At 43.7% G+C, this 26904-nt stretch overlaps 1 protein-coding gene across 1 annotated transcript; it reads right to left on the bottom strand.

Moving 5' to 3' along the window:
• Nucleotides 1-1558: 1558 nt before the first annotated feature.
• Nucleotides 1559-15090, bottom strand: LOC128710344 (insulin-like growth factor 2 mRNA-binding protein 1). Its single transcript, XM_053805398.1, has 5 exons — nt 14807-15090; nt 3881-4051; nt 2654-3791; nt 2441-2590; nt 1559-1765 (listed from the first exon to the last, which is right to left on the bottom strand). Exons 1-5 carry the CDS (start codon nt 15088-15090, stop codon nt 1559-1561), a joined length of 1950 nt encoding a protein of 649 aa, XP_053661373.1.
• Between the last annotated feature and the right edge of the window lie 11814 nt (nt 15091-26904).

Genomic DNA, 26904 nt, shown 5'->3' with positions numbered 1-26904 from the left:
TTAAACATAGTACCTTAACTGTATTGGCTTTTGCTTTCATTCTTCCGATTCTAACCGATTTCTTAATGATGGTAGTACACGTCATTCGGCGAACATTTAGTGGATTTGAATGGTTTGCTGCAGGGGTAGCGCATTTGTCGCACTTTCGTATGCTTTCCAACAAGAACTCCAATGATCGACGGTTTGCAAATGGTTTTCCCCGCATTCCTTTTTTGGTCGCGTGTAGAGATTTTGCATTGGTGTGAAAAGAAGGGGGGGAATGTTCCGATGGTGTTTGCATATTACTTTCCACCAATGGTATGCAAAATCCTTTTGCCGGTTGATTCGCTGACCTGTCCGACCGCCTTTCGCACCCTTGTATGGTGTGTGCTCGGTTTGGTTGACCGGGGGAGAGGGTTTTTTGCTGCCTTTCTATAATGCTACAATATATATTTATATATATAATTTTATCGATCTCGTTGGGAAAGCCTGATTAGTGAAAGATGTTTGGTCTTCCTTACAATCTGTGGCACTTTACACATCCGAGCGAAATGTTAGGATCCAACAGCATCTATTTATCTCCACCATAACACTGCTCAGTGCTATGGCTCTGGAGGCTGGTTTTCTTACATACTATTTCTTCATATGACTTATTACATACATTTTATAGTGTTTTTTTGCTTGTTGTGGAACAGTTCCAAATGTTTCTAATGCGGTCGATCGGGAATCTTCATATGAATCTGGTTACGATAGCTGTTTGCTGAGGGTGAAGTTTGCTGAACTATTAGGCTGACGTTGCCGCGGTTGCTACTGGGCGGAATCTAAGACTTAGATTGGTTGGCTATTTTGATTATGGTTTGCTGTAGTTGATTGATTGTACGAGAAATAACATTTGCTGGTCGCGGTGGAAGGTGCCTGGTCCCTGTTGTCCAAACACTGTTACAACAATGCATTAGCATGGCCGGGCTAACGGGTTGCACACGTTCCACACACTGCTGACATTTCTCTCCAGTTTAATGAGGCTAATGGTGATACCCTTAGGGAATCGCGGTGACCTCAACTTTGACTATTGCATAAAGGGTTGCGTGTATTGAACAAGGAACAGACAAAATAGAGTAATAGAGTAAATATAACAACATTCATAATGCTAACATATGGAAAAGGTGAAACGTTCGATCACGGTGTTGGGCATGGTACCACCCCTAACCGCTCTCTTTCTCGCTATCTCTCTCTAGGTCACGCGAACTTCATCGGGAAGGGGTTCCCGTTGTTGCGCTTTGCCGGGGCTATTGCATGTTCTACTATTGGTGATGTATTTGGCGTTATGATTTGTGTTCATCTTCTTCCATTTAGGATACGCGACCCGTTTCGGTTTCGCTCGGTTACGGGGCAACACCCGCACGTTTTGCTCCGCACATCATCCTCTCCGCCTCTTCTCTTTCCCGTTCCGCGCATCTGCTGACACACGCACTGCACGCTGTTAATGGTTGGGGGGTGTGCTACTATTGCTATTTTTTGCCGCTGGTTGCTTTACTCACTCCCGATCTTTGTCGTCTTCCGGCGCAGGACGACATTTTGATTACGCATTTGTACTGGACGACTGTTGCTGGGGTGGTGTCGTGCTGGCGCTAACGGTAGCGGTGGTGGTGGTGGCTGCGGTTGCACCAGCAGTAGGCGAAGATGCCCCTCCCGTCGTTTGATCCTTCGATTTCTGCGTCGACTGTCGCTTGGTGACCGGCGGCGGATTCGTGGCAAGCATCATCGTACGAATACGCCGCTGTGCCGACTGCGGTGAGATACGAAGGTTATGTTAGGTAAGCGACGATTCATGAGCGAAACAGGAGTGAATTTTCAGTTGATAGAAGAAAATGAACGACAATCAAACAAAATGCAGCAGATGATACGGTGAAAAAATTACGCATAGTAGAATCGCAGCATATGATAGCACAATGGTGGCACATGATAGCATAAAGCAGTTAAATAAGACCAGAAATTGGTCGAAAAATGTTAGACGTCAGAGGGGTAGCTGTTGGTGAATTGGCAGCAGCGCCGGTTATAACACGATAGGACCGGTCCAAAATCCCATCCAGACCAAACCCCGTACGCAGGACTATCCCGCAACACGTAAATAATTTCAAAGAAAGCCGGAAATGGCAAGCCTACACCTCTTGAGGTTGTTGTACCGATGAAGAAGAAGACAGATATGGCAGGCATAACCTAGAAGGTCGTTACGCCAAGAAGAAAAATAATTAAAGGTTGACAAAATCGCATCATATCATAACATAATTATGGCACATGATAACATAAAGCTATTACATCGGACCTTGAATTGGTCCGAAAGCCAGAATATGCACTGAATTGTTGGAAAGATTGTCCGTTTTATTCTACCAGCAGAACACACCCTGCAATTGTAACTGAAGTAGCACAACACACTCTTTTATATTAGTAACTGTACACTTACCTGCACGCTGAAGAAGGGACCGATGATGTGTACTGTCGTTTCTTCATCCACAGGCGCACTAGCGGTATGCTCGGGCAGCTTAATTATGCTACCAGTGACACGCTGCAGCTCTCGCACATTTTGTCCACCTTTGCCAATTATTCTACCCACCTGCGAGTAAAGCAAACATTTTCCGTAAGGACATCGTTTTCATACTGGTTGCAGTAGGCTTACCTGTGCACTTGGTACAAAAATTTCCACGGTTAATCTAACATCGTCCGTACCGGACACGAAGCCCTCCTCGCGCATCTTTTCGAAGATCAGGTATTGCGCCTTCCACTGGGCCTCCGGTGTGCCGATAATGGTAACTTTACGCTCCGTTTGCTGTTCCTGCGGTTTGTCTGCCTCGAGCGGTGCGATCTTCACGGATGCACCCGAAAACCGGATGATATTACGGATGTGTAATCCCTTGGTGCCGATGATCGCACCAACCGCATTGTTCGGGATGTAGAGGTAGGTAGTCTCTTGCACCTCGCTCGTGCCAGGGGGTACCCCGGCCGGCCCACCGGCCGGTGGCTGATACATCGGGAAGTTCGAGCCCGGATACATACCGGCACCGCTGCCACCGCTTGCCGTCGCGCCACCCGTACGCCCGGTAAAGCCCATACCATTGCCGGCCGTTGACATCATCGCCATCGGGTGCAGACCCGGGAACATGATGCTCTGCGGTGCCAGTGCCTGCAGATCGTTCTCGTAGCTCTGGCGCAGCTTGGCACTGATTTGGCTTTCGCCCTTGGACATATTATCAATCGTGCCCTTCACGGTAATGATACGCTCCAGATTGAAGCTGCTAATGTCGTTGATCGAGCTGACGGTGATCTTCGTGTCGGTGTCTTGCATTATCCGCTTGATCGTGTTCCCGCTCTTGCCGATAATGCGACCGATCAGATTGTTGTGTGCCAGAATCTTGAGGCAAATTTCACCCTTGTTCGTACTGTTGGCCTCCTGCTGCATCACTTCCAGTATCTTCTTGCACGCCATCGTACAATTTTCCGGATTGCCGTAGATTGTGATCGCCTTCTCGACCGAACCAACGTTGTCCTTCCGGTGCACGTCCACGCGCGCCCGGCTCTGCTGGGTAATGTGCCGGATCGTACTACCCTGCCGGCCAATGATCGCCCCGACCATCTCGCTCTGCACCAGCACACGCAGCGGGAAGTCGGTCTGGCGACCGGGACCACCACCACCGGGCATGCCTGCACCGTACTGCGACCGGTTGCGCTGTGCCCTGCGGGCCTGTTTGTTCGCCTCCGATAGCTCCACCAGCAGCTTCGAACCGTCGAAATCGACACCGTTCAATCCCGACACCGCCCTGGTAGTAGACAAAATGGTGAAGAGAAAAACACCCTGTCGTTAGTCAACGGCCAAAATTTGGATGGCTTTGGTCCACGGTACACTTACCTCTGTGCTTGATCGTGATTCTCGAAGGTGATATGGACGGTTTGCGTGTTAGGATCTTTGCTAGTACCAGCCTCACAGTGTTCCACCTTGCCGTATGGCTTCAGCAGCGGTTCGATATCGTCAAACTTGGCGTGTTGCGGAATACCACTGATGACGATTTTGGCCGTTGTACTGCAATGAAAAGGGCAACGAAAAGAATGTTAGTTTGTACGTAAAATTCACTGTTCCTACACTGCTTCACTAACTCTACACACGTGTGACATGTGTGCCAGTGTCTGTTCGCCGGACCCGTCTACACCACACTAGTTCTAACGCCGATCTGTGACGAGCAAAATACAAATGACGTCGGGTTTCCGGTTCAGCCCGGAAGTACACCCTCCACGTACGCTGCAACACAGAACACGAGCGGCCGCTAACGAACGCGAATGTGCAGCGATTGTAGTAATTGTAGTGGCCCACACTCATTGCAAAAAAAAAACATGGCTGCGACCCAGCTCTCTCTCTCTCTATCGTTCGCTTACAGTTACCGCTGGAAAGAAAACGTTAGGGGAGGTCGCGAGCATCACCATGGTTGAAGAAAACTTTGTGCAGAGAGATGTGCCAGCTTGTTTTTTGTTTGTTGTTTTGCTCTTTCGCCACCATGCGCAAGAGCATTGTGGGGCCTCTTTTAGAGTTCTTGCCTCCTGCTAAGATGTCTCCACATACACAAACACTAGGGCTCCGAACCCAGGCACTCAGCCATGTACAAGACATCCGTTTCGAGTATAGCCGCGATCCGCGACTCCCCTCGTAGAATCCACTCCAGTTATGTCTTATGGTCCTCTTCTTACCTTCCCGTCTAGCTCCGTTGGGTAGATAGAGAGTAGGCATATGCGAATGCGTCAAAATCAGCAACTGTATGCGGTCTGCGAAGATCCGAAGCATATTTGCGTGCAGAGTGAAGAAACAGAACACACTTAACAACAGATTTGCACCGCACAGACGATGGAGGGTCCTGGTAGCTACCAGCGGCCGGCTCGAGGGAGCCGTCAGCATCATGAATTGACTTTCGAAACCCTCGCACCCGATTAACATGTGCTGTACACGTCCCGATCGCGGATGCTGTCAAGATTTCGCCATGAACTGCGGAACGAAATGAAGAAGCAGTAGAAGACCCCACCATTCATGGGTACGCTTCTGCGTTTCATTCATCCCACTGGGCGCCGCAACGTGAGAGGTTAGCGTGATAAGGTTTTAGCGCGGTCCGAGAGTGTCGGGACGGGACGCAATCGTAAAGCGGGAGACGAAACAACCCACGAAGAAGAAAGCATAAAATCCAACGAAAGGCGAACCTTGATGCTGTGGTGGGCCGGCGTGGCAGTCCGGAGCAGCCGGACGCGCGGGAACTCACAAAGCGGAGAGCCGGTGCCGCTGGGAGGCAATTTCGAAAAGATCAGCATTCCAGCGTTGAACGCGCATAACGGGTTTGCGTAGCGTGTGGTTCGATTTGATCGACTAATGAAACGGGTTTTCGACCTCTGCCTCCATTGTAGTATGCATCTCCAACGGAAGACCCAGGCTTAATGCAGGGTTCTGAGGTCCGATATCGAGGACACGTTAAATCAGCGCTATGTCATGAAAATCGGATCAGGTTTTCGTTTCCCGAGCAAACCCTTCAAAAACTTGGAATCATGACGATGAAAAATGAAATAAAAACCTTACGAGCGCCAACAAAATCTTTAAATGATTGAGAAGACTTTAACTTTTGCGGTTTGATGATGCGAACTTCCAGGTCCATGTTCTTCAAGAATTCGATTTTAATGATAAACTAATTTCATCCACTGGTAAGAGAATGAGCATCTCAACGCCATACAGCCTGAAGGGCGTCGATCCCACCATCCATCAGTAGCTCGTTTCAAACACGAGATCGGTAAGTTCCGTTCTTTCGATTAATTTCTCCAACAAAGCGTAATGGCCACTCCGTACAATTACGCCAAAAAGATCCGCGAAACGATCCGTTAATGAGCAACAGCAGAGCACGTTTCGTCGAAAGGGTTCGTGAAAAGTCCACCGCGGCGCACGGTAGCACGTTTTCACGGCCGTGGAAATATTTCAAAAAATAAACAAAGAAAAGGAACGACCGAAAGTGAATGAACTGGTGCGCGGATGGTTCTCTTGCCCGGGCGACACACAGCAGCGAGAGAAGCAGCGGCGCACATAGCTAGACTCCCAGCGTCATTTATGCTTTCCACTTTGTCCACCCCACCCCACTTTCTTTCTTTCTCTTTCGCTCGTTTCTTTCTTCCGATCCTTTCACTTCTTCTGGCCACTTTTCACCCCCCGTTGAGCCCGTCTACGCGTGGCAGTATGTTGTGTGTTTCCTCCCCTTCCAATGCTACACCTCCGACCCGAAAAGATCGAGCGTGCGCGCATGTTGGAGTGTGGCTGGATGTTTGCGCATCGGCTGTTGATGTCATTTCACCGCACGTTTTCCCCGGCTTCGGTCCGGCGTCCTATTTCCCGCCGGCATCTCGGCCTTGCAGCGAACCGTCAACTGTTCACTGGTGCCTCTTCGTTGTATATCGCACGATTCGATCTCGCTTAATATGACTTCGTGGGCACCCCTAAGCCCCCCCCCCCCTCCCCTCCCCCCCTCTCGCAGAACGTGAAATTCCACACCGTGCCGTCTCGCACGATCAGTCTTGCCACGGTCGCAGAAGACGTCCCAGGAAACCTCCCATGTTGCGATCGTTGTGTGCAAAGAAAAAGCCGACCATCTCTTTCGATGCTTCCCGGCGAAGACAACCGCAACAAAGCGCATTCCGAGCGAGCGTCACTAGCGGCAGACGCAACCCATCCGCTCCAACCGTACGGAGGATCCACCGAGAACCCCAAGATTGTCTTCGATCTTCGTTACCGTTGGATGCCCCGCGCAGGATTTTTTGGAAAAATCTCCTGCTACTGCCTCATCGACCGAGGTCACGACAATGGTATGTACCGGGTTCCGCAGCATTGCTCACGATTCCGTCGACGAGATACGAGCGTCTCTTACATACGCTCCTTTATTTTCACTTATTTACCGTTGTCAGCTCAAAGAAGTTCACGTTCGCATTCTCCGCATCTTCGTTTGCAGAAGTAATGGGCTTTCTTTTCCTGCTTTCTGCAAAGCACTATGTTTAATTATTTAGCCGTTTAAAGAGCTGCATCCAGCGAATGTACACACGCTCCTCAGCGCTAGTCCCTCACCACATTCCCCGGCACATATTGGACTATGGCTGCACACTAGTCTAGCGAACGAACCGGAAGCTAGTCGCAATGATTGCATAAACAAATACATTAAAACTTTACTGTACACTGGCATTCCAACACGAATTCCAAGAACTATTCGTTGCCAATATTAGCCATCGTTGGTCGAGGGAGGAGTGCATTCCATTGTGGTGGCATTTCCGATGCGTCAGAACTAGACGCGATCGTTGAATCATCGAGCAAGGGTTGCTCAGTAATTTTTATTTTTACTGATGAAGATGTAGATGACGATGACTGATGAGGACTTATTTTTTATTCTCTGGATGTTATAGCAGGATTTGTTTTCATGGATTTAAACCTGAGTTAAAGAGATAGAATGAAGATTGAACTCTTAAACTCATTTTTCAAGATTTCAATAATCTCCAATAACTTAATTCCAATTAACTCGCGATTTAAATCTTGAGTTAAAAGTCGCCTTGAAGAATTGAATACCGAGTTACCACCCACAAGAATTAACTCGCAGAGAGTTATAAATACTTTTCTTGGATTTGAATTTGAGTTGACTCACTCCGTAGAGAGATGCAAATCCATGCATTCATTCTGAATCATTGTGCGCATCACCAGTTATGACTCCACAGCTGTTGCGCCATCAGCATCATCAAATTCTTCGCGAATGTAAGACACCATGATTAATAGCCTTCATGTGTGTGTGGTATCGCTGACTGATCGTAGCGCAAAATACACCTCCACCGTGACTAACCGAATGGAAACACACGACCCATTATTTGTTTGATGTTTTCCTTCCAACTTCAGGCGAACGCGGACAGAAGAATTTAGCCATCACTCATCCGGTACAGCCTTATCATACGTCACTAGATCAATATAAGGAAGGTCCGCTTTCTAAATTTGTACTGTAAATTCACTCCGCACCGGAATCACGCTAGCGTGCGCTTGCTGTGCACCGGTCACGTGTCGTTCTATGTCCGGTTCGTTCCCAGAATGCGCTGCAATAAAAATGGCGGACATCCATTAAAATTCACAGCTCGCAAAATGTTTGCTGCCAGGTTCTTCTGCCATCAGTGTACATTCAGTCGTGTTGGAAATTCAACTCGCCTACGGGGGTTAGACGCAACTGAGTCTGCAATTTCACCAACAGCCATGGCGAAACTATGCAAGAAACCGTTACGTTAGCCAAGACATGGCGGCAACCACAAACGAATGCCAACGCAAAACCTTGGTCTGATCGTCGCTTGGGTTTGGGGTTTATTTTCAGCACTTCTGATCCTGGACGACAAGCGTTACGAAAACCTGATGCCGGTGGGATGATGCGGCGAAAAGGAGAGGAAGACAACAAATCGACTGATAACGTGGCCTTTACGTTTCCACGGGCAGTAAAAGCAAGACCTGTTTACCGAAGAAAGTGTGATTTTGTTGTTGTTTTGCTTCGCTACGCCAGCGCAGAAGAGAACTGTGGGAACAGTAGCCCGTCCCTTGGGCGTCTAGCCTACACACGTAATCCCCATTAGCGCACAGTGCATCGGTAAACTCACACAGCGAGACCTCATTCCAGAAAAAAACATGATCCCGGTCATCCCGTTTTTGCATCAGAACGTATAAGCACTTGTCACGTGTAGGACAGAACTGCACCCGAGGGTGACAGTCAGGCAGACAGACAGACAGTCAACATCCTAAGAAGCGTCGTGATGGCCCACCGCTAAAAAAAAAATACTCCTGTGAGGTGTATCTTGGTGTCGATCGGACGGCTGGGGGTTTGAAATGCAATGCTGCACACGCATCAGGCGTGCACGAAGGCCCTCTGGAAGGCAGGCTAACCTTCTGGCTCGACTGTTTCGGAATGCGGCGAAGTCCTCGCAAAGTCGTCAGCGTTGCTCCAGAGCTGACATACGCTGGTGTGGAATGCGCAAACATCGACGCCCGCAAACGGTGTCACCACAAACGGGAACACCGCCCAGTCCCATCTCTCCTTTCCGATACCTGCGGCCATGGGTTGGCGAGGAGAGAGGAGGGGGGAGAAAAAGGGAGTTGGAAAGTGAAGTCTTTACGAGGTGTCTTGACTGGCAAAAGACGATTGTCTTGGGTTGGTGTTTTGCTCATTTCCAATTCAAAGGCCACATTCCGTCGCCACATGCCGTAGTGTTCGCCGTGATGGAAATGTTTTTAAAACCTAACATTGCATTTACGTAGCACACATGATCCAACACAAACCGTAGTCACCATGAGAAAGTTATTAAAAATTAAAAATAATCGCTTACAAAGCATAGTGCGACAGTTCAATCAAAAGTAATCATTGTTATGTATTTCCTCGTGTGTTGAAGGATTCAAGCACAGTTTAGTGCTTGAGCACAGGATAATAACTAATACGGATAGCCTTTAATAAGAAGAATGACACCGTACAACCGTTCCTGTCAAGTTCTGTAATGGACTTCCTGTGTATACATGAGTTGATTGAGTTCTTGGATCATGAACGCCATGTTTAAACCCTTGCGTTGAGTACTATGCTGATCTTAAACTACGTAAGAACAGTTTTAAAATTAGTGCGAAATTTTTAGCGACAACACAAAGCATACTTAACTATTCTATCTCCATATCGTTCAGTTTAAATGCATGAAGCAATTTCAATATGATTTGCTTTTGTTTTCTTGTTGTAAAATATTTATCTCCAAGCAATTCTATACTGCAATAAAGTGCAACCATACATGCAAATGCAAACGGTAGCCGTATTGCATTTCCGCTATTCATTCTTGGGATGTGTGAAATAACAATGCACCACCCCAATCGCGGGTATCGCCCCGGGCACACGAACGCCACCCGCATTTGTTCCAGCTATAAACTGGCCGGAATACAAAAAAAAAGTGTATCCATTACAATGTTGTCATCGCTGAGCCAACTTTCGTTACCCCAACGTTCGCGCGATTTCAAAACGCGTCATGCGCGTTGCACGTCCGTGCAACAGCATTTCCTGACCGCGAAAATGAATAACGCTTTCTATTAGCATAAGGCACCGTTGACATCGGTCAACTGCAGGCAAATGAATCGGAGACGCGTAGAATGTTTGCATTTTGTGCAATCGCAATTTGCCCGCTGGGGTGACGTTGTCGATCATGCCGTCCTACAGGATCAATGGTGACCTCATTTACTCTCCTGCTGTCAACGTAAACATACATCCGTCTACGTTTATTTTTAGTTTATTTAAAAAAAATGAACGGGTTTAAAAATACAAAACAAGAATAAACCCGCATTGACAAACATTGTAACGGCGAAATTGCATTGTTGCACTGGAACTGCCTCCCTCTTCCGTGTCCCCTTCCATACACTATAATGGAACCGGGTTGCAACAAAGTGCTGAGCAATGTGCATTCATCTTTCATCCGCTCCGGTTCGGTGTGTGTGGTCCCGGGTAGCGATCGTGTATGAAAGTTGTAATATTTCGACCTTTGCAATATAAAGAGTCTGGTCTGGTCTCGTATTTCAGTGTTTCATTTAATTTTAAATACATTTCATCCATATTTCAAACATTCAAAACAGTTCAAAAAATCATTAAAAACAACAAAGTAAAATTTAACGTAAAGTAAAGTAAATTTCACTACAGTTTTTTTAAACATTTTGAAGAATAATTTTTCGTGGATTACAAAATTATCATTTTTTAAATATTCACAAAAACAAATTATATTTAACGACGCTAAAAATTATTTTCGATAAAACTTCACTCAACGTGTCGAAATAAATTTTGAAAGTGCTTAGTACCGTGCAAAGAAGTATAGAATTAAACTACGAAGTATAAACAACAGCACAATGAGATTCCGTTTAGCCGGGTACTTTTTCAAACTGGGAAACAGTTAATCCGTGCCACAAATGACAGTTAAAAACGGAATCGTTTGACAGATCAGTCACAACAGAATACAGTAGAACGTCGGTTATCCGGGGCCTGATTAGCTGGCGGGCGGATTATCCGTGACCTAAAAAATGGCAACTAGTACAATAGTTTTGAATTTTTCGTTTGGCCCGAGAGGAATTGGAGACTTAAGGAACTATCTATACAAAATTTATCAAGTCATACTAACTTGAAAATATTCATATTGTTAATAAATAATAATTTGAAATCTTTAAAGCCTATGCATGCTTTTAGCGTTGGCTGTTATCCATGGAAATCGATTAACCGGCATGCGGCCAGTCCGCAGTTGCCCGGATAATCGACGTTCTACTGTATTGTGTTAGTGAGTAAAAATGCAATTATAGTGATAAATTAGTAGTTAAAAAACCTAAATTATTTGAAGTTTATTATGCAATAATAATTAATTGCAAATTCAAATAATATTTAAAACTCATTTATAATATGTATGTCAGCTACCAAACTAGGCACAATACTTTAATAGTATGGCAAGTATGTAAAGAGTAAGTACGTAAAGTAGCTCAAAAACTGACAGACTAAGATCATTGGTAGAATCAATGTAACGCTCATATTTTTCATTCTGCAACTCAATTTTAAGCTGGAAAGCGCATCATAAAACGACTCCATTTCCATTCCAAAACGCATCCAACGGACATAACACAATTAAAATAAATCGCTCCCATCCCGATGCGGCGGTCGCCTCAAGCCATTCCCATGAGTTGATCTTATTTTTTTTTTTATTTTGTTGTGTTCGTATTTCACTTTACTACAGCCCAAAAACAGGATCTTTGAAAGATGCACACTTTGGAATGCAGTTCGGCCCAGAATGCAATAAACAATCTTACCACGATGTCTGCGTGATAAGTGTGTTGGTGGAGCGCTAAAATAGCAGGTTCTCTGTTTTCAATAAAAAAATCCCTTCCTTTAGCGTGCTTCTTCACTCACCCGAACGGTGGTGGAGCTACTTATGCAGGCCGAGAGTGGAGCATTCGTTAGAATTGTATATGTGAGAGTCTGGTCCTTAAACGAGCACATAAAGTCAGTGCATTCGAAAGGTTTTATTCATTTTTTCTTTGAAACTCAGAACGATCACCCTTGTCAGAACGATCGCATCAGCAGACGATGGTCGTAGCGGACGCAAAATCCGGTAAAAAAGTCAAGCCACCCGTGTTGGAAGATTGTCCATCCGGACGGTTCGCGCATCTGTGTGTGCTGGAATTAATGCCACTTAATAATTTGACGCAAACTCGCATACAGACTGTTGGCTTGCCGCTTACTCTTGGCTTGAGATGATTTGTGTCGGAATTTTGAGCGTCATGCATCGTGCATCGCACAGTGGACGGTACGGGTGCGACGGTGGCCATTCATTTCAGGTTGGCTGAGATGGTACAAGCGTTGGAAGACGCCCAAACGGGTATTTTGGGATTTTCGGTTACGTTTTTAAAGACGCACGCCGTGGAGCAGGAAATAGAAATCTACACCTAGCACTACTACTAAACACACTAAGTTAGGTACGGCGTCGTACGGGAACGGAAAGAAAAAAAAAGGTTTTTCATTTACCCATTTCTCTCTCTCTCTCTCTCTCTCTCTCTCTCTCTCTCTCTCTCTCTCTTTCTCTCTTTCTCTCTTACTCAGCATGGTTAGCTTCATTCAGTATCAGCATGCAGCAGCATAAGTCAACATGTTCATGCGTTAACTCAATCCAACTCCCATGCCATATTTTTATGAATGAAACCATAATCTTCCAAACCAACCTCCCTCTACGCCACCACTGTTCTTGTTCCTCTGTAATACGATCTTTCCCTCTCGCTTTTGCTAACTTCTAGCATCTTTGCATCTTCTCACATCCACACTCTAATACATCGGATGTAAGCTTGAACACGCGCAGATGTGGCTGCTTGCGTCCCACTTTATATATGTGCTGCGAGTCGACAGGCGGCTACCCCGGAAATTGTAGAAATTGTTACATTATTGATAACAAATGTTTACTTTTTCTGCTTTTACGTTCTGCACCGACACAGAAAAGATGTTTTTTTTTTCCTTTTCTTTTCTGTTCTACACGATCTTAAGTAAGGCGATTCTCACCCCTGGCCCGTTTCGTTGTGCACATAGGAGGAACCCATCAACAAGGTGGCTCCATATTAGCTGATATGAACAGTACTGGCGCTGGCCCTGAATGAAACCGCGCAACGATGTTGATGAATGTACACGCAGTAAAGGAATGGTTCATGCCTAAGCCTTTCGTCAAGAGTATTGACCTGCCTTTGAAAAGCATAATTTTGCGATTTTATCATAGAATTGACTGTATCCCAGATTTTTCCTCTTAAAACAATTTAAACTTTCTCGCTTAATTTCCGCTTCATTCAATATATAAAAGTGCAGAAATTTGGTTAAACAAACAATACTGTCAAACTGTTAATCCGTGCTACTCAGAAATGACAGCTCCATACACGAATTGACAGATCAACTCCTGTATCGATAAAGGCTTCAATTGTTTCAATTCAAACTGGCCGTTACGAAAAGATCAAATTAGCAGCCATGGGTGGAATTGTTAACCGTGAAATAACAACTAACAGATTTAGTTTGCAATAACAAATCACATACACTTCAATAGTACAGTGTATTTTGTTTATGTAGAATTAGAAAATAATATAGTTTTAAAAAATTAAGCACATCCACTCCTAAATTGCATGTGTGATCTTGCATGTGCCTGTGGTACATGGCATGGTAAAGGAACTAACTGTGTCGGTACCATTGCTTCTATCGTAAGGAAGGCGCCACCTTTTTGGCGCCATTGGCTTCTTGCGACTGCACAGTAACACATGAGTGATGTTTACAATTCTAGAAATTCGCACTAACGATAACGGGTACCCCGGGCAAAAGAAGGTGCAGCTGTCGACTGTTTCTTCTTCTAATCTATATAAACGATTATACACGTTGTACATTACTTTACAGCTGAACAAACAGCCATTCTGTTTGGCTTATTGAACGACAGTTTATGCTCGTTACTAATCATCTTCTACAGGGTGGAGCTTGCTACTAAGGTGCATTTTGGCCAAATTTCAACGCCCATTTGAAGATTGCTTACCTACAAAGAGAAGAAGAGAAAAAGAAATGCATTAGATAAATATAATCATAGATACGGTAAGGTACATATGGCAATGTTGAAGTGACATTTCTAACCTGAATTCTATCGATTTAGTAACAGTCCCAAATTGAAATGGAATTGAGATATTGTCTCAACATGTCTTTCTTGTGCGATACTATTTATACTACTATGGTAAGAAACCCGTTAAAGATTATCAAGAAATAGGCACAATGCGATATGGCCAATAGTGTACAGAAGTTCGACAAAACAGTGAAGTTCCGTTTATTTGGATGTTGGATTTTTCCGACGACCCAACTCTCGAAGTCCTTTAAGGTGGTTCACATCGACAGAGGAAGCTTGATAAGTCAACATTGAGATGGAGTGATGATGTTGCAGTGAGTGGTTTGGAAAACTTCTGCAGCAGGCAAAAACCGAGACTATTTGATTTACAGTACGCTTAAGTTCAAACAAAAATTGCAGATTACTTGCTTATGCAATAATGTATCACAACTAAAAAATGTAGGGCAAATCTAAAACATGGTACTTGATCTAAAATAATAAACATTGTACAATATTAAGTACCAACCATGTTGTCCGTTTATCCGGCCTCGGGCGACTCTTGGCACGGATAAAGAGCGCGCCACGTTAGTAAGTCAAATAATAATCAGAAGTAGAATCTCATACGACGTTGAAAAAAACATACCTCGGGGGACGTGTGGGTGACGTTACAAAAGTGTTACGCGTACCGAACTGTTGATATTGTTCATATCGGCTGTAATGATGGTTGTTACGAGTTCTGCTATTGCTCTGACTAGCGTTCTGTGTTGTATGCGAATCCGAATATTGGTACCGAGGCCAATAAGTTTCAATCGTCGATACTATCGGATGTCCATAATCCAGCGCTGGACTGTGATACTCTGATATCGGTTGGTATTGATACTGTTGTTGTTGCTGTTGCTGTTCTGGCTGGTACTGATGATGGGCCATATTAATATCAACCAAGTTTGCAGAAATCGATTCAATCGGAACCGCACGTGACTGTATGATTTGTAAGCCACACTCTTTAAGACATTCATGCAAAAGCTTAATCAAAACTTTCTGCGACGGGTGTCTATGCCTCCCTTATGTGGAATGGCACTCAAGCAATAAAAAAAAGAACACTCGCCAGTTACGTGCACCACACGCACCACGTTCTTATCGCAACCATGTATTGTAACTAGCCAGCAAGATAGATGAACACGGTGGTCCCAGATTGCTAGTCGAAGGACAGCTACAATGTTGCAGACGACAACAACACAACGGCAGGTTAGTGGAAAATCAGGTCACTTCTTTTCTACTGCTCTTCGCAAGCCGTGGTTTCAATGTTTACACTCAAACGCCATTGCCGTAGTACTTCAACACAACAAACGTCACAGTGCAACTGACACTAGCGCGGAAGCGCACTCACACTAGGAACAAGGCGCGAGATGGTTTTATTTAACGTTTTGGGGCGATAGAAACTGTTTTATCAGTATGAACCGCATCAGTACCGGGAGGGAGGCACAAAAGCACCGGACATTCCACTGAGATTATGGTATCAAGCGTATGCTCTTGTGTTTGCTCCTGTTAAGAGCGAAATAGCTGCATATAGTGAATTAGCTGCGAGAACGGATGCACTACCGAATACGTCAATATGGTCTTCCATATGGTGCCACGCGCTTAGATGACCATGTGTCATCGTCAGTTGCAAACAGGTGAACTATTGTGTGTCACTAAAACGTTAGAAATTCTGCTCATTGTCACTATTTACCACTCGGGATACGCACACAAACGTACGCCTAATTGTCCGATTGTATGCCAGTAATTAACGCGCTGACACGTAGTATAAGCGATAGTACAGCTGAAGCCTGTACGGGAATTGTCAACCTAACCGGCGCAAACACACGGGACCACTGGTGTGTGACGATGATGGCGGTGACGATGATGCGACGTAATGCTCTCGCGGATCGGTATAAGCAACACCACTACACGTGCTTTATTGAACGCAGTGGGAACAGACATGTGAGCAGATGAGTGCAACTGTGAGATTTTTGAGTTGTTGCACTCGAAGCAGAACGTATAACCCCGAAATCAACCTGTGCGTTGTGTTTGTGGGAGAGCGACGAACAGCACCGTTCACTCATACGCGCGCACACGCACGCATATACTTTTGCAACCGCACCAACACGACGATGAACGCACAGGCGATAACGCCAAGCCAGTTGACAGTATGCCAGTTGGAAGCGGATGGCGGAACGGCAGCGTGACCAAGGAAGGAGTGGCAAAGAGTGAGCTTAAATTGACTTTGCAAGCAAAACTATACTTGACGATCGCACACATGCAGGCGCTACTTGAACGATAAATCAACATAATTCATCATTATTACTCTACTCGCAGCACAGGGGCAGCGCACACCCCAACTTCAATAACACGATGGTCCGCAAAACTGCTGAGTGTGCACCGAGCGGGTGTGCACAATCCACTCCACCCCGTACAGATTAAACCTTGCTCTGGCGGATGTAAAATCGGCTGTATTCAGAAGCAAATGACTGGAAATTTGCTGACGTTCGGCCACACATAAACAGGCGTTAGGAATCGTATTGTGGCTGCAATTGTCGAGTTGTTGTTATTAACTTTTTATTTACTTGTTGAAGGCTCATGCTATCGCATGTTGGTTGAAACACACACACACACACACACACACACACACACACGCAACAGGAAGAAACAGGAGACGATGTAGGCGGTTTGTAAAACTCCGCGCAACACCGCGATGGCGAAATAATAATATTTTTATGCAGAAAAAATGGCTTCCCACGACGCCACCGACGATAGGAAAAGAACGCGAATGCGCGCTAAAACACACTCAAGCGCACCGGACGACCGATCGAAGCAAACTGCAACGGCGACGTCGATGCAAAGTGCGATTCGCAATAACATTCCCCCTGCCCGGGGGAGAGATGGACGCGGTTTTTGGGGAGTGAGCGGCGAAACCGGTCCAAGGTACGCCACGCCACAAAGCTCCCGTTCGCGTCTGGCCACCGGACGTTTCGGTTTCGATGATGTAGTGGTTGTAGGGTGTAGTAGTAGTAAAAACCACGAACTCTGATTTGCACAACGTGAAAACCGATGATGCTGATTGGCCACAAATCATGAGAGCGATCTTGCCGAGGTATACATCTATGCAAGGATCAACATACGGACCATAAAAGCTTAAAATCCCGGGTAATTGGAGGACTTTCAATATTTTTGTTTCGGTAATTCGGTAGTAGATCTATACAATCTTGCCTGCTATTCAAAACACTGTTTATGTACAATTTCTTTTTCATTGCCCATTTAATTTCCTCATTCCACAATCAATCAATAATTAAATAGAAAAAAAAGATTCACTAGATGAAATGGTAATATTTTTCCAAAGGACCACATTTAGCCTTTAATATTTGCTGTCACCGATCTGTCAAATCGCGTTTCAAGCTGTCACTTCTTAGTAGCACGGATCAAAAGATAACCGGAAAACATCGTTGTACTATAATCCGGTTTATGCTTGTGTTTTTCGCTCGTGCCTTCAGCTATGCATTTTTTTTCTATTGATTACAGTCTTTTCACGAGTTGCGTGAATAATGCGTACCAGAGAAATCCGCGTAATTCGCGTTATATATCGTTCATAATATCGTTGATATTTAGTATTCAGTGATCGATTTCTTCTTTTTACGTTACGCAGCACATTATCAATTAATATTTTAATGTTTATTTCGACAATGAGAATAAATTTTTAGATAAATGACTGTTTATAATATTAAAAACGTTACGTATTTATGGAAAAATTTGTAATTTGACAAATAAAACAATCAACTAATGCGGTGAAAGCTGGGGGGTTCCATTAAAAATATAATAAAATGCTACAGTCATGATGTAATGATTGCATACTTCCAGGCGTTGTGCACTTATGCCACTTACATGGCGTTGGAATTTACGTGGAAGGGTGAGTAGTACACATTTACTGACATATTTCATTAGAATACCTTCGCTAATGATCACTCTCGGTATAAAGCCTCGGAATTCTTACCAGATCTTCGAAAAACCTCAAGCATTGAGCATATCCAACTTTTTTTTCTTTGCATGATTTCATCGGACATGAATATATAATCTGAACCAAGAACATCAGAACATGCAATCCAAGAGCTTTTTTATGAATGAAAGCTAGTAAACACCTATGGTTTTACACGGCGCATCTCCCATTTTTATAACACTTCATGCCTTGGCTTTTCCATTGATGAACCCAATAGCCGTTCAAAACGCCACCCTTGAATATTTTGCTACTTTTTTATTTGGTGAAAAATGTTGCCAACCATGTACATAAGCGCTTGCATGTGCATCCTTGTTGCATGCGAAATTCAACCAGACAGAGAGGGAAAGTGAGAAAGTGAATGGTCCTCAAACAACGCATACGGCCACCCTACTCATCGATAGTGTTCCGGCCAAAGGACGAAGATGCAACCTAAAAAGGGGTGATTTGTCGATGGGCCCGAACAAACCCTTTCACGGCCAACTGTTGCAATTTAAATGCGCACACCATTGTCTCTCGATAACCTTCCCCCCCCCCGTGGCCGAGCCGAGTGGTGCGCGAACACAGCATATGTCCTTTCGATCCTCTCCGTCGGTTCGCCTTCAACCCCCGCTGTTGCACAGGAACGCGCATTCACCCCTTTTCGGGTGGGAAACGGCAGGAATAAAAAGGGGAAAAATTGCATTGCAAATTGCACCGGCGGGACCTGTTGCATTCGGCAAATACCGTCATTACGGGGCGCACGGGCACTTTTGCTCTCATTCATGCGGTCTCGTTTCACCTCTATTTCTCCCATCTATTAGGCCCACACACACACAAACACTTTCCTAGCCGTGTGGATGAATAAAAATTGCTCCGCCCTCGGAAAATACCCTCCACCACCACTCGCCCCGCACAGGGTAGTGCGGTAAATGTTTTGATAGATGGGATGCACCCATAAACACGCAACACCAATTGCACGCATTTCAGCGCAACACTCACCCTAAAACAGGTGCATCGATGCAGTTGCATCATCGGGAAAAACGGTGAAAGAGACAACGCGCGCGGTGAAAAAGGATCATGCGCGTACGGGTTTATTGCAGCTGTATTAGCAAAAACAAAAAAAAAGAAAACAATCAGGGGAAAAATCCTGCCAATGCAGTTACGCTCTTGATTGCATTGTTTTTGTTGTATTGCGTGAGATTCGGAGGGGTTTAAACAAAAAAAGCAAAAGGGAGTTTACGGACCACCGGAATGTGGATCGTTCATTCATTCATGAGCATCGCCATGTGCAGGTATGTATAAATTGGCGATGATAATTAATAAATTAGGCAGTACAGGGTTTATCAAGGTAGTTAAACCAGTCGGTTTCAGTTCGAACAATTCGGACCCAGTAAATCTATTCAACGCTGGAACACTGGATTCCAACTCTGAAAAATCCCAAATCAACTGTGAAAAATGAACTTTTGCTTCAGATGCCAGGCAAAATGTTTATACTGCGTGTTTTGATACTCTGTTGTAATATTTATACATATTTTAGTTATTGTTATTATTTTATAACAATTATTAAAATAGTTATGATAAACATAAATGAAAGAAGAACATTTGATTCGATCGATTGCAATGACCCGAGTATAAAAAGTATCGAAACACGCAGTATAAACATCCAGTGTGTCAGTGACAGAACCTAGACGACATTTTACACAGTCAAGTTGGTATTTTACAGAGTTGGAATATAGTGTTCCAGTGTGGTATAGTGCTACCGGGGTCAAATTGTTCGTACGATTCGTGAGAATCGCTTCGCGCTGTTGATAGATAGTGTTACGCGATTGAACTGAACTGATAAACCCTGTAATATTAAGAAACACATTTTGTCCGGTCCACCAAAAGAGAAATTTCCAATGCCGTGCTGTAATCTTCATGTTCGGAAAACAGACATTCTTGTGGGAATAAAATGAATAGCGTCGCGTTTAATGTTCTCGGTACGGAGAGGCAAAAGCCAACCGACAATAGACGCAATCACGCATGCAAACACCGCTAATTGTCCAGAAATTGAACGCTGCTTGCGCTAATCAACCACCATTAAGCTGATCCATTAAATTGCAAACTGTAATAAATCGTTTTCCGAAACCCAAACCTAACCGGGGGGAAACCACCGGAATCGGTCGTCCTGCGACAACTGTCGCATGCCGCTTTTCCCGAGACAGGTTTTCTCACTTGTGGCGAAGTGCTTCGTTTGCCGGTTGAATTATTGCCCATCCACAGGCCGGGAAGGAAAACCGCCACACAACATTTGCATCGAGCAGCGTACCACGAGGTTTTTGCTGAATGAAACTCACCGGGTGCAGAGCCCTGCCGCCCCGTTCCTCCGTTGCGCGCCCGTCATGCTTCGGCGGAACAGCGAATTTTGGCAATTAATAAGAAATTGCTCGTCCACGGTCAAAGAACCAATTGGACAGCCCGGAACGTGGTGGGATACGGAGGAACGGGTATGCCGGCATGCCGGTGGTACTTCCTTTTTCGTTAATCTTGCCTGAGCTTGGAACGTAAATGGGAATGTAGGGCGAACGATCGCACACACCGATCCCGAACGTGCCTCAACCGATGGTGGAAAAATGTAGGGCGAAAACAATTTCGGCAAGCCAAATTATGGATCCGCAGCAACACACAATGAGCAATTGGCACGACCGCGGTTTCAGAATTGCAGTGGCGAAGAGAAGCGAACAGAACGCAGGCACACCGAAAGTGTACGCGAAATAAGGGAAGGAAATGAACACACAAACAGGAAAACCTGGCAGGAAACGACAGAGAAGCAATTTTCCTGCGCATTGGAAGACGACGGAGCGCACGGTACGGTCCGAAGGAGAAAGCAAAATGGCACTACGAATGGGAAAGAACAGATAGGCACAATGGGCAGGAGAACGGTGGTGAAGTAAGAAGAGAAAGCTTAGAATTAGTGCAAAAAAGAGTTGAAGAAAACTAGAAAACAGAGAGACAGAGGGAGGCCGGCGAAATGCAAAGACGCACAATATAAAAATAAGAAAAGACAAACGCAAACACATACATACAACTAACGCCAAAATACAGATACGCACACATACACACACAGGGCCAAAACATGAAGAGGGAACAACACGAAAAACGCTGCCCCCTTCTTGCTGGTTGTTTGACAAGCACAGCCAAACAAAACAACGAAAACAAAAAAAAAGAAGGTATAACCACCGATTCCCTCCCCTTTGCTCACTCCTTCCTACTTTGCAACGGAGAGAAGCAAAAAAAAAACACACACACACGCATGCAAGCAAAACCCCCTTTTTTCTAACATCCCATCACAATTCCCGTCACAATGCGCCTTGTAGAACATTTGTATGAATAATAATCGAAAAAATGAGCCCAAAAAACCCCCCTCCTCCGCCTTTTTTTCCGCCGCACCCGGTGGTATAAGGTAGGATAAGGTAAAAACAGGCCGCAATCAGGAAGGACCAGCCGAAAAATTGAAAAGGAAGCAACGGATGGTTCCACAGCTGTGAAAGGGTTATAGGGTGCGGCGGGCAGAAGCGGAAGGCAAACACATCTCGGTCGAATAAAATAAGAGTAGAATGAGTGAACTGGCCGAATGGGCAGTGGACAAATCGGGCAGAAGATGGGACTGCACGGTACAAATGAATGAGGGCATGAGAGAAGAAAAGGTTAGGATCCTTGCACAATGAACGAACTAATCTGATTGTTCTAATAGGATCGACTAGACTAGATAGATCTACCGAAAGTATTTTCTAATTTGCTTATATCGTTTTATTTAAACTTCTTTATCTATTTCATGTTCTTACTGATTTTTATACTTAATCATGTATAATCATCATTCGATAGATATTCAAAAGGGTATCTTCTTATACTGTTGTCTGTTTTATAGATTTTTACTAATTTCAACTCTTCTAAGGATTTTCTGTGTGTTTTACTACAATTTTGAACATTTTTTGTTATTTTTTCACCTTTACATACGGTCTTTTAGATTACTACGCCCTTCTATCTACTTTATTGTTTTTTATTTATGGTGCATTGAATAATGTCACCTCTTTTACCATCTCTACTTTTGATCTTTTTCGTACAATTTCCTATCTTTTTCTTACTTCACCAAGTGATGCAAATAGGCTGTACTTAATTTCAGTTAAATTTGTGTTTTTTTATAGTTTTTCGTATTCGAACAATGCTCTTACAACAAATTTTCATCCGTTGTAGTGTTTTAGCCGGTACGCGAAAAGCTTTTCGTACCGAAAAAAGTTATTCGATTTTTTTCGATACAACGTGTAAGAAAATCGAAATAATACGGAACCCATCAAAAAGATGTTCGTTCGAAGTGCATATAGCGTATGTCTCACACACATCAGCCATTCATTACGAGAAAATAACATCCCATTCTTTAAAAACTTTTAAAATGTCTTTGAGAGATTAAGTGTTGTTTGTATCTTCTACAGCAGCAAATCATTTTTTGGCATCAATAAGACACAAAGTTCTTCAGGGAAATGGATTAGATTCTTCGATGTGTCCTGTTAGAGGCTCCTGAAAAATATTGTTTTCTACTCACAAACCTTAACGAATGCCCAACAACGAAATTACGTTGGTTTTCAATCGGAATCAATCTAAGTAGCAAGTAGATCATTCCGAGTTAGTCAAATGTTTCGATTTCGGCGCCCAGCTGCACCAGAATGCAGAAATTCAAAAGCTTGTTCTGCGAGGTTTTGCTCATTGAAAGAAGTTTGCTTCCGTTTGCTCGTTTTGCGAAACACTCATTTAAAGAGGTACTCGTTAGGGGTTGCCTTTAATTTTTAATCTCATTTTCATTAGAAATGTTTTACTTACTATATTGTAGATACTTCTTCTAGCTTGAATGTATAGTACCGTAATGTAGCATCATCTACATAAACTTCGCAATGATTACCTAAAACGAAACGAAAGATAAAAATCACATTAAGCACTATTTTCACAAATCAACATGATTAAATCGGGAGGGGGGTGGGGGGGAGTTGGTGAAAAAATATAGTTCATTTATCAACCCACAAACGACCCTTGCCCGCTGGTCTGAATTTCGCTCACACACATCCATTAAAGGTGTAGACCGCATCGAGCCAAGTTGTAACGTTCGGAAAAGGTTAGCGGAAAGGTCCGAAATCGAATAACAAAAATGCTTTGCAACGAAGAAAACCTGGCACAAAACGGTGATTTTCCGTTTTTCGATTACGGCGCTTTTCCCATTTTTGCACAGACTTTTATCTGACATACTGCCTACCCCCCACGTCTTTTTCGCTGGTCCTCGTCGGCACCGGCCGTTGAGGTTAATGAACCATTCGTGAACCAAGCAAAGGGAATCGGGTATTTTTTTAAACTTTGTCTACTAATTGTCGATGTTGTGTTGTAAGTGTTAGTGGGAAATTGTACTAACGGTAATTTATGGTTTTTTTTATCAAATAGGACAGCTTACCGTATTTGAATGCTTACTAAAAGAGGGATACAAATTAATTAAATCATTAAAGTTAGTACAAATACTCATCAAGAAAAAAATATCTTGTGTACTGCAGAATTGTTGTCCAAAATGACTTCAAAATAATACTTCCAGCAATAAAAGTAAAAAAAATGAAATGTTGGAAAAACCCCCGAGAAGTTTCTTCCGCAACAGCAGAAGCGGGACAATAAAAAGTGCCAGCCGGAACGGAAGGCAAAAAATCCCGTTTTTTTGTTGGAGCAGTACGGTTCATGAATTTCGAATATCTCAACCTACAATAAAATCACTGGTAGTCGTCTCATCTCCGCACACAAAAAGAAAAATCACACACACACGCCTTACAAGAAACTCCCGATCTGCTCACGCCCAATTGGTGGTGAAGTATGGGACCCCAATAAACAATTATGCAATGACTCAATTCATTGCCCAGCACTTCTTTTACACTTTATTTAACGAACTTTTCTTTTGCGTTTTCCTCGTCGCGAACCAAATCAAGATGGAGCACAAAGCGGCGAAGGACTACTGTTACAACCCCACTCCGCATTAATTGGAATCGGACAATCGAAGCATATCGAACTTGGTTTTGGGCCAAAGCTGATTGCCTCGGCGTACGATCAATTAGTAGAAATGCGGCCAGTGAAATAAAAAATCACACATTAAGCTTTCCTTTCCTGTGCGGGCGAATCGTTTACGATAAACGTTTGCTTTGGCGAATGGAGGCGGGGCAAAACGGCAGGTTGAATATTAATAAACAACATATCAACCACATCACCAGAAGACGTTACAATAAAACTGATGGGTGCTTTCTTCCCGTGTTTGTAGTGAAGAAAATGCTAGAGAATGCACCTTCCTGCAGTTGCTTTGGACGTTCTCGACACCAAAACCGTATGCTGGAGATGTGGCACATGAAGTCTACGAAAAAAAAAAACATGAAACAAATACCGATTTATCACACTTCCTTCAACATCGAATCAGTCTCCTGTAACAATCCGATCCGGAAAGGTCATCACGGATGTTCTGCAAAAGAAGAAAGGGTAAAGAGCATATCTTCATGCTAGCGGAGCTTCCCTGCTGAGGTTCGGGGTTTACGATCGCGTTTGTTTCCCTTTCCTTCTATGCCTGCTCGCGCTAATTGTGCATCACCCTTCCGGGAATGTGTGTTACTTGCGCGGAGTGCATTTTGCTTTGCTCCGCTTTCCTGCGACGGCAGCAGCCAGGGTTTAAACCAGCAGCCGGAACGCGCGCCAGCACCTGACGAAAAGCATTGGCAGCCCCGGTCTCGCTGAATAGAGACCCGGTACGCATCAGTCAGGATTATCGTGCCGAAACCGAACGGAATATGGACGAACGTGCACCCTCCCCCCCCCCCCTCCGCGGGCTTTTCGGCGATGATGTATGCAAGCGGTTGTGTGACCATCGCTGATGCATTTCTCTGCTCGGGCACCGACCTAGCCCTCTCATTTGCTGCTTGTTAGCCGATGGTTAAGCAGGTCGTGAGATTTTGTTATGATGGTACGGCGGTTCTTGCCTCCGGCTAACAAGGCTAGCTGCTGGTTAGGGAGATAACCTTTTATCAGGTTTGTACAACGCGTAGCAGACACTCTGAAGAGCTTTGACGCTTTAAACGTTAACCTTCAAGAAATGTTGCACTCATGCGTAAAACCCTAACGTATGGTTCAAAACAATGAGTTATAAAAGTACTTCCTTACGAAGAAATTGACACAGTTCTTTTGATAGTTAAATTTTATGGTTATGGTTCTGTCGGAACAACATTATAAGAAATATTATGCTCAAAAAAATGATTATGTACTGGATGTTATAAAAACGATGTGGAAATTAGTACATTTTTAGTACGGATTTTAGCACATCAAAGAACGAAATTGGGGCAGATCATACCATCAGTTAGAAAGCTTAAGTTTTTAGTCTGTGTCTGTCAAATAATCCAGGGCTGTATCATTATGTACAGATTCGTGAAGGACTTAGCATTTTGGCATAAAGAATGACATAAGGGATAATTATTGCGGAACTACAATTTGAGAAAAATCGATTAGAGTTTAGAAATTTGTCTTTAAATTTAATTCATTTGAAACAATATGTAAGTGTGAATATTAAAATAACCCTTTTTTAGTTGTTTTCGTTAAAAAAATTTGTTTACATTTTAACCATACGGGAAATATGGCCTAACCTGGTTCAGACCAGCTAGCAAAATTCTTTGTTTTGACATTTATTGAGCAGCTGACCGAAGCTTTCATTAGGAAATCAATCTAATCCTTTTTTCTTAGGCTTAACTTGGCTTATCATTTGTATAGCGTTTTTGTACAAACAAACTGGTTACGAAGGAACAAATATTGAAGCAAAAAAAAAAGGACAAAATTGAAAATATCGTGCTTAAATTTTAATATTTTGTAATAACTTTTAAAGAATATCGATCTACATAGCATAAATCGCTAAATAGTACTGTCATAATTAGGTCATTAGAAGATTTTACCACATAGCCGGAAAGTAAATCCTTGATACGAAGACGGGATTTTGAACCGATCCTGTCGTGTGAAAGTTCTGGGCTGCTAACATTATCCGACATGGACCACTTCAAAAGATAAGTTTACTTTTATTATAAAATTAAATAACATGACTATCCGTGTGTTTTCCCCTAACAGATAAGAACTCGTTCGATAGCCTCTCTTGAAGATATCCTACTGATGTCAAACATTTTATACATTGTAATTGTATCGATTATTGCAACGTAAGTACTAACAATATGTTATGATTTTTGAAATAATTTCGGTTAATATTACAACTCGGAATTACAATTTTGTTTCTACCTATGCTAACAAAATGAAATATTTTTCGAATTTAATCGATATTTACTAAAGTCGTACTAAATTTTTAGTACTAGGTCGTAATAAAAAAATCATGTTACTCATGTTACCGACTGCTTTGCACCCCAATTATGGCAAAATTGTTAACGTAATATAGTTCACACTGTATCGTAAAACCCAGAGAAACTAGGACGGCATTGATGTTTCGAACAAGACTTAATAACTTTCAAGCAATTGCTTGTTTTATGTACTGAATGATGTTTCAAGGATTCTGCCACACCCGTACAAGCAAGTCCAAAGGTTCTGTAATACACTCTCTGTCTCGCGCACAGGGAGGTTTTTTTCCCATTCCCACTAGTTGCCCTAGAAGTAATCGTTAAAGAACCAAGCATTCTTTGTCGTCTTCGCTTCGGCAGTTTCCT

The sequence above is a fragment of the Anopheles marshallii genome, chromosome 2 (genome assembly GCF_943734725.1).
Source record: "Anopheles marshallii chromosome 2, idAnoMarsDA_429_01, whole genome shotgun sequence".
In the NCBI taxonomy this organism is placed as follows: Eukaryota; Metazoa; Arthropoda; class Insecta; order Diptera; family Culicidae; genus Anopheles; species Anopheles marshallii.
This window is presented reverse-complemented; position numbering and strand designations above follow the sequence as displayed.

Excerpts from the sequence above, each read along its gene's own strand:
- LOC128710344 (XM_053805398.1), bottom strand. The coding sequence starts at position 15,090 with ATGGCCCATCATCAGTACCAGCCAGAACAGCAACAGCAACAACAACAG. Across the intron at positions 2,591-2,653 it reads TTTTTGTACCAAGTGCACAG|GTGGGTAGAATAATTGGCAA; the intron begins GTAAGCCTACTG and ends CTTTACTCGCAG. Across the intron at positions 1,766-2,440 it reads GTCCCTTCTTCAGCGTGCAG|TCGGCACAGCGGCGTATTCG; the intron begins GTAAGTGTACAG and ends ATCTCACCGCAG.